Source organism: Galeopterus variegatus, unplaced genomic scaffold, assembly GCF_000696425.1.
Source record: "Galeopterus variegatus unplaced genomic scaffold, G_variegatus-3.0.2 Scaffold5919, whole genome shotgun sequence".
In the NCBI taxonomy this organism is placed as follows: Eukaryota; Metazoa; Chordata; class Mammalia; order Dermoptera; family Cynocephalidae; genus Galeopterus; species Galeopterus variegatus.
The window spans coordinates 126,563-135,242 of record NW_007732030.1 but is presented as its reverse complement, the minus strand read 5'-3'; the positions used below and the strand labels follow the sequence as shown (position 1 = coordinate 135,242).

Here is an 8,680-nt window from a genome sequence, read left to right as displayed (position 1 = left end):
TTATTTTCAGTTGTTTTTCTTTTTAGATTATTTATGGAAGTTCTTTGTATATTTTTAATTTTAATTTTGTGTCTGTTAGACATGTTACAGGCTGTCACTGCTCTAATTTGTTCACGTTATCTTCTGGCCTAGAAAAGTTCATTTCTATATGGCTAAATATGTCAATCTTTTTTAAATAGTTTCTGAGTTTTGCATGAAGTATAAATATTCTATTAGGTTATTTTTATATATTGTAATTTACATTTAGCTTTTTAAACCATCTAAAACATACTTTGACTTGTAGTGTAAGGAATTCATTTAATATTTCCCACAACAATTTCTCCAGTGCTGTTCTTTGAGTAGTATATCCCTTCCCACACTGATTTCCATCATAAAATAAATCCCCACATACACAGGACCATTTTTTAACCTTCTTTTTACTTCACTGATCTTTTTGTCAATTCTTGCATAAATATATACTGTTGTAATTATTGGGTTTTTTTCCCCAATGTATATTGATAGCTGGTCGACAAAGAACCAACTTATGGTTTCTATTTTTCAATTATTTCTAAGAAATTTTACCCATTTTCTCTTTCAAGTGAACTTAAAGATAAGCTTTTTAGTTTCCACAAAAACAAGTCAACTGGGAACTTGGTTAGGACTGCATTAAATGTATTTAAGGAGACTGATGTTGTAAAAATATTGAGGTTTCAAAAGTCACCAAATTCTACGATATTAATTGGATTGATTTTATTGTATAAAAATTAATCTTCAAAAAGCTGTTAATAATGAGACACCATTTCTGGAGTCATTATATATGTCCATTTCTTATAGAATTCTTCTCCATCTTTCATTAAATTTTTAAAGTTTTCTTTCATGGTTCTTACACCTACTTTTAATTTTAATTACTATTAAGAATAGGATTCATTTTTCATTGTCTTTTTAAATGGGTTATTCTAGTATAGAGAAAAGTGATTCGATTTAAATATTAATCTTTTTTCTTGCCACTGATACCTCTGTTGTATTATTCCACTACAAATTCAGAGTTTATACATTACGAAAACTGGTGTTACTTTAACAACCTCGTGGAGAATAATAAAATATTTCAGGAAATAGGATATTAAATGAAAAAGGCAAAATACAAAATTGCATGTGTACACATACAAAAGTGGCTGATCAGGTAACTGGGTGAAAGGTGACATCACAAATCCAGATCTGGAGTAAATGACAAACAGCAGACTTGGGTGGGACATAAAAGGTTGAATGAGGGCTGGCCGATTGCTCAGCTGGTTAGAGTGAGGTGTCAATAACACCAAGGTCCAGGTGTTATCAGATCACCAAACCACCAGCCACCAAAAAAGAGAGAGAGAGTTGAACGTTGTGCGTGCTGAGATTGAGATGCCCACAGATCCTCAAGTGGAGATGTCCACTGGGCAGATGAGAATAACTGCTGGGAGCTCTGGAGGAATGAAATTATTCTGCATTTGGATTGTGGTAGAGGTTACACGAGTGCTTCTAACCACCAAACTCATTGAACTGTACATGTAAAATGGGTGCATTTTTTCGTATGAAAATTATACTTCAGGAAACATATTCTGATCTAATAACTGTCCTAGACACAAAAAATAAATTTGATTTCTTATCACGCAAAAAAAAAAAGAAAATTATACTTCAAAAAAATTGAGACATATTTGAGTCCCCTATTGCCACATTACCCACAGATCCTCAAGAGAAAAAGTCCACTGGGCAGATGAGAATAACTGCTGGGAGCTCTGGAGGAAGGTCTGGGCTTCGGAGAGAGATGTGGAGGCCAGTAGAATATATGAGAGGATGAAAATGGTGGGTTTAGATGCCATCACATAAAGAAGACAACTAAGGAAACAAACTGGCCAAGGTTGGAAACCTAGCCATGCCATACATGGAGCTAAGAGTTTAAAAGAGAATGGCTGCTCCCTTTTTTTGAAGTGGGAGAAAACAGAAGAACCTGCAGAGTCAGACAGTGTGGGATCTTGCGCAGACTCAACCATTGACACACTGTGTGATGTGGGAAGTTGTTCACCTTCACATTTTTCAGTCTGTTAAACAGTGATAGTATCTTCTCTACTTCCTTAGAACTGGCATGAAGGTAGAATAAAAGCGTAGATATAAAGTTCTTCTGTAAAGGCCAAAATACCAAACAGAAGACAAGCATCCCTAAAACCTGGACTTTTTACCAGAATCTAGCTACTTTCCCCATTCCTGAAGAAATAAATTTTAGGGTTCCTGAATATTAGTTGATTCCCAGGTAAAGACAAAATACACTATCATGTATTTTGACCTTTAGGGTCATAAAATACAATGTAGACATTAAAATAAAGGAGGAGGGGATTAAGATATAAAACGATGCAAAACCTGTGCAGTGAGAGGTATGTAGGAGGCATTCAGAGAAAGGCTGAGACGTTGGGATGTGTGGAGTTTGTTTAGTATTGACCTAATAGTACAGAGCAATGCTTCAAAAATGATACCACAATTAAAGCAGAGTTCTGGCTGAAAAAAAGAAAACTAACTCCAGTTATAATTTAGATTAAGAATGGAAAGCATGAAGATTATTTTAAACAGTGGTTCTTAAACTATGCTTTTCCAGGATCACCCAGGGAGGATAAATAGAAAGTCCTAGCCAGGTCACCAAGACCCTCCTCTCTAGTTCAGCTACTGGGCTATTCTTCATCTCTTTTATATATTAAACATTATGTAGTATGCCATTTTAACAGAAGTTTCCATGGTGAGGAAAGAATCTGCAATAATATTCCAAAATTAATATCTGTATATTCCCTGAATAAATTACTTTAAAATTCCAAGCGTTACCATCATAGAAAGAAGGAAATTTTCATTTTACAAAGACTCTTCCCAGAGCTCCCTTCATGTCTCTGTTCCGCAGACTGTAGATGAAGGGGTTCAGCATGGGGGTCACCATAGTGTACATCATAGCCATGACAGTCTCCTTCACAGTAGAATTGTTAGCTGATGGGCATAAGTAGAGACCTATAACTGTCCCATAGAACAGGGACACCACAGAGAGGTGGGAGCCACAGGTGGAGAAGGCCTTATGGATACCCCTAGCAGAAGGGACTTTGAGTATGGAGGTGAAAATTCGTGCATAGGACACAATGATGAGTAAGAATGGCATGACAACAATGAGACCTCCCATGATAAATATCACCAACTCATTAACTCGAGTGTCAGAGCAGGCCAGCTTCAGCAGAGCAGGCATATCACAGAAAAAGTGGGGGATCACGTTGTCTGCACAAAAAGACAATCTGGCCATGAGCAGAGTGTGCAACAAAGCATGGAACGTGGTCAGCACCCAGGACAGCACCACCAGGCAGAGACAGAGACTGGGGCTCATGATGGCGGTGTAGTGCAGGGGGAAGCAGATGGCCACATAGCGGTCATAGGCCATGGCCACAAGGAGGAAGCTCTCCAGGTCTCCGAAAAACAGGAAGAAGTACATTTGGGTCAGGCTGCCTGCGTAAGGGATGGATGGGACTTGGCTCTGCATGTTCTGCAACAATTTAGGAATGGTCACAGAAGACATGCAGAGGTCAGAGAAGGACAAGTTGCTCAGAAAGAAATACATGGGCATGTGGAGATGGGAGTCCAGTCGAATGAGGACAATGATGAGGAGGTTCCCCAGGACAGTGGTGAGATACATGACCAGGAACAGGGCACAGACCATGTTTTGCTGCTCGGGTTTGATGGGAAGGCCCAGGAGAAGAAACTCTGAGAAGGTGGTTTGATTTCTTCCTGTCATAGACTGTCTCCAGTATCTTTAAGGGAAGATAATAGATTCCTTTTAAATTTGAATTTTAAAAATGAGTATATTTCTACAATACATGGTCTATAAGGTGTTTGGCAAAAATTCTTCATTTCGCTGTCATCACAATAATTATAATCTCAATACATTAAATGCCTATAATTAGCATCTCTATAATCAGAAATAGCTTGTTTCTTTCACTTCTCTTTAACATGTTACAATCCCCCACCTTTCTAAAACACTCTTACCTGTTTTCTTCTGAAACACAAATGTTTCTCTTACCTGCTGGCCAGTCACCCTCAGTAACTAGAATTAGCTCCTGCTCTGTCAGACTCTTACATGTTCATGTTCCTCAGGGCTTTTTCTAAACACTTTTCTCTTATAAGTCTACATATACCTCCAGGAAGGACTCACATACTCCAATGGCTTCAGTTACCATTTAAAAGTCAGGTATGGATGTCTCTCTAACCTGCAGAACTCTATATCCCAAGGCTCAGTGATTACATTCCCTAGGATGTACCACAGGCATTTTAAGCTCAACAGACCCCAAAGGAAACTTACGACTTCACCCTGCTCCTCTTCCAGTCTCCTGCCCAGCACCTTCCTTCCCCTGCTCCCTCTGCTCATGGCTTACCCCTACTTACTCTTCAGGTATATTATTACATGTCATTTGCTCAGATAAACCTTCCCTGTCTCCCCAGACTGAGTGAGACCTGCTGCTGTTTCACAGCATCCTGTACCCATCCAGTAGCACTCAATGCCCTTGATTACTGGGTTATGGCTGAACTTTTCTACCAGACTGTAAACTCCATGCAGAGAAGGCCATGTCTACCTTCATGAATGCAGCAGGGCCAGCACCTGGCCTGGTGCTGGATGTAGCTAACGTTTCATTAGTATTTGTTGGCTGTTTTTCTGGCTGTTTTTGGTTGGCTGTGTTTCATGGATTCCTCAAGCTTTAAAGGCAGCAAAACTCTATCAAGTCATAATTACCACTATGGCTAATTCTTGCCAGAACAAGAACTCACTAGACTTAACCATTTAGTACTAAATTTTGACACTCTATTATAAACTTCATGAATGTAATTTTGTACCCATGGAAAATATTAAGGTATCTCAGACATAATACTTATTTTACTAATTCTGCAGTTCAGATTCAACATTTTTAATTAACACCCAGATGATTCCAACGCATCACTATGTAATGCATCAAGTGTAGTCCATGAACCACACTTAAGTAGCAAGGACATAAGTTTTCTTTAAATTACAGCTGTTGCCCCCGCGCCTCGCTCAGCCAGTGAGCGGGAACCGGTCTGTATGTGGGATCCGAACCCTCGGCAGGAGCGCCTCTGCGCTTCCCAAGCGGCGCACTAGCGCAGTGCGCCACCGGGCCGGCCCATGAATGTAATTTTGTACCCATGGAAAACATTAAGGTATCTCAGACATAATACTTATTTTACTAATTCTGCAGTTCAGATTCAACATTTTTAATTAACACCCAGATGATTCCAATGCATCACTATGTAATGCATCAAGTGTAGTCCATGAACCACACTTAAGTAGCAAGGATGTAAGTTTTCTTTAAATTACAGCTTACTAGGTCCCCTCAGATACATTTAATCACAATTTCTGAGAGTAGGCCTGTGCAAAGTTTTTGTAAAGCTCCACAGATGATTTTAAAACAAAACAATGCTTAAGAACTACTCCACTAAAGCTGACCTCACAGAGCTGTCATTACATTGAAATGCTATGATCTTGTGAGAATATATTGCATAGTAAGTAATATTCATAAATGCTATCATCAGCAACTGTCAAACGTTAGTAAAACTATTTGTAGTATGTTGAGAAGTCTTGGGAGGCTGAGAGGTGGAGAAGAGGAAAGTTATCATATCTGAAAAAGCATCCTGCAGAACATCACACAACCAAGGAAAACGAGACCCTCAGGCTACAAAGACACTAAGGCACCAGCTCATTCACCCTCCTGCCCAACTTACCCAGTGTGTTTGTGAGTGACTCCAGAGCCCGGACCCAAGACCCTGCTCCCTTTACTCATTATAGACATGTGAAGTAACAGCCCCTGTGGTCATCAGCTATGTCTGTCTGCACCATCCCTTCTCACATCTCCCATTCTGCCCATCCCAAGGGGCTCTGCATCCTGGAGGAGTTTAGATCCTGGAGGAACTCATTAAAGACAAAGTAATTACCTAGGACCTGTCTAGGACAAATTGTCACAGAGTCCTGCAGTGGTGAATGATTACTGTCACTGATCACACTTGACTATACTTTGGGGGTCATGAGGATGGAGAAGCTCATGGATGGATGCTTAGTCATTGCCTGTTTAGGGAATGGACTGTGTGGCTGGAGCCTACATTTGGAGAGGTGGCACCCAAAAAATTCCCCAGAACTTCAAACATGGTCTTCCCTGCTCCAGTTGTATACAGCAACCAAGTTTTCCCTTGGTAAGCAGTATCAATCACTTCAGGCAGAATGACAACCCTCTCTTTGTATTTGGTTTACATAAGAACCAAAAAATGTCCAATGTAAGCTCAACTTTAATTCAATGAAACCATTGGAACATCCCTTGGTACAAAAATACATCTCTTGAGAACTGCACACTTCTCGTGCATTGTTTTATTTTCTTTCAGCCTCTTATTTCAGCCACACCTGTGGGAACCAGTTCTGCATTGGCTTCAATTAGCTTTGGTAGAAGCAACCTGACAGCAACCCACATCAATCCTTCTCCACATACTCCTTGCTGTCTGCTCTGAGACTTCTCTAACTCCACAGAGCAGGATGTCATGTGAAACCTTCTCAGTGCTCATACAAATATTACAATCCATTTTGAGTTAAGTGTTGAATAGAGTGAGAGGTATGGATTGATGTTCTCTCTCTCTCTCTCCATTTATTTTTTGCATATGAATATTCAATTTTTCCAGCACCATTTGTTGAAAAGACTATTTTCCACTGAATTGCCTTTTTCCGCCTCGTCAAAAAATATGAGGATGAAATCTGAGTGCATCCATTTCCATACTCTTTATGCTATTCTATACTCTCTATACTGGACGATATTTCTATTCTTTCTCTAGGACCATACTTTCTTGATTATTATAACTTAATAGTAAGGCTGGAAAAAAGGGAATGTGAGTCTCCAACTTTGTTATTCTCTTCTAAAATTAATTTTGATTTATAGTAGGGTATTTTGCTATTAGATTTTAGACTCAAATTGTCAATTTGTCCCCCAAAATTTCTATTCATATTTTAACTGGGATTTTGTTGCATCTCCAGACTAATTTCTCAAGAGATAACATCTTAAGAATATTGAGTCTTCCAGCCCATGGGAATCAGCTGCCATTTCTTTAAATCATTTTTTTATATCCTTAATCGGTTTTTTTGTCGGTTTTCTTTTTAAATGGAAACATAGTTGATAGTACATATCTGTGGGGTACAGAGTTGAATATCAATACCTGCGTGCAATATATGATGCTCGAATCAGGATAATTAGTATATTCAATATTATACAATGCTTTCACTTTTCCTGGTCCTTTACCAGTTCCCCCCTTATCACCCTTCCCCTCCCCCTTTCCCACCTCTGGCAACATCAGTTCTGTTCTCTCCTTTTGAAAGTTCCATGTATTATTGTGATCATTATATCTTTCTTTCTTTTTATTAATTTGTTTTTTTTTTAGCTCCCACTTATGAGTGAGAACATGTAGTATTTCTCTTTCTGTGCCTAGCTTATTTCACTTAACATGATTTTCTTTAAGTTCATCCATATTTCTACAAAACATGTTTCATTCTTATCTGTGGCAGAGTAGTATTCTATTGTCTACATATTATCACATTTTCCTTATCCAGTTGTCCAATGATGGACATTTAGGTTGTTTCCAACTCTTGGCTATTGTAAATAGAGCTGTAGTAAACATGGGGTTGCAGGCATCCCTTCAACATGACAATTTCCATCCCTTTGGGTATATACCCAGCAGTGGAATTGCTAGATCGTATGACAGTTCTATCTGTAGTTGTTTGAGGAACCTCCATACCATTTTCCATAATGGCTGCACTAATTTACAGTCTCACTAACTGCGTAGGAGGCTTCCCCTTTCTCTGCATCCTCTCCAGTGTTTGTTACTGTCAGTCTTATTGATAATAGCCAGGCTAACTGGGATGAGATGATATCTCAATGTGGTTTTCTCAGTTGTGTTTTTTATTTTAGTGGATGACTCCTTCAGTTCCATGAGTTCTGCTACATTCTTTTTTAATGTATTAATTTCTTTGTAGATTTCCTCCTTCATATGCTGCACAGTTTTGTGTCATTGCCATGTTAGCAGGCTGCCCTTGTGGCAGTAGTGGATGTGGAGGTGTCTTTGGCAGGCTGCCACCCTCAACAGTTACAGTGGCAATTAAGCTTATAATATACGAACTTGGGGAAACAATTCAATCAATCCACACAACCATGTATTTGTGTAGTTTCAAAAGTTCCCCTTGTTATTGATTTTTTAGTTTTGTTCAATTCTGAAATATACTTGACATAATTTTGATTTTTTTAACTTGTTGAGACTTATTTTGTGGCCTAACATATGATCAATCCTGGAGAATGTTTCATTACCTGATAAAAATAATGTATATTTTGCATCCATTGGATGAAATGTTCTGTAAATGTCTGTTAGGTCCATCTGGTTATGGTGCAGTTTAAATCCAATGTTGCTTGTTGGATTTTCTGTCTAGATGATCTATCCAGTGCTGAGAATAAGGTGTTGAAATCTCCAACTACTATTATATTGGTGTCTATCTTTCCCTTTAGGCCTGATAATATTTCCTTTATATGTCTGGTGCTCCAGTGCTGGGTACACATTTATTTATTTATTTATTTATTTATTTTTTAATTTTTATTTTGTCAATATACAATGTATA

General features: G+C 38.5%; 1 protein-coding gene across 1 annotated transcript; it reads right to left on the bottom strand.

Annotated features, from left to right (window-relative positions):
- Positions 1 to 2,831: 2,831 nt before the first annotated feature.
- On the bottom strand, positions 2,832 to 3,769 carry LOC103605578 (olfactory receptor 1E5-like). Its single transcript, XM_008590197.1, has one exon. The coding sequence runs from the start codon at positions 3,767 to 3,769 to the stop codon at positions 2,846 to 2,848; it is 924 nt and encodes a 307-aa protein (XP_008588419.1). The 3' UTR covers positions 2,832 to 2,845.
- Positions 3,770 to 8,680: the final 4,911 nt, after the last annotated feature.

Coding starts and splice junctions, on each gene's coding strand:
- LOC103605578 (XM_008590197.1), bottom strand. CDS start 3,769: ATGACAGGAAGAAATCAAACCACCTTCTCAGAGTTTCTTCTCCTGGGC.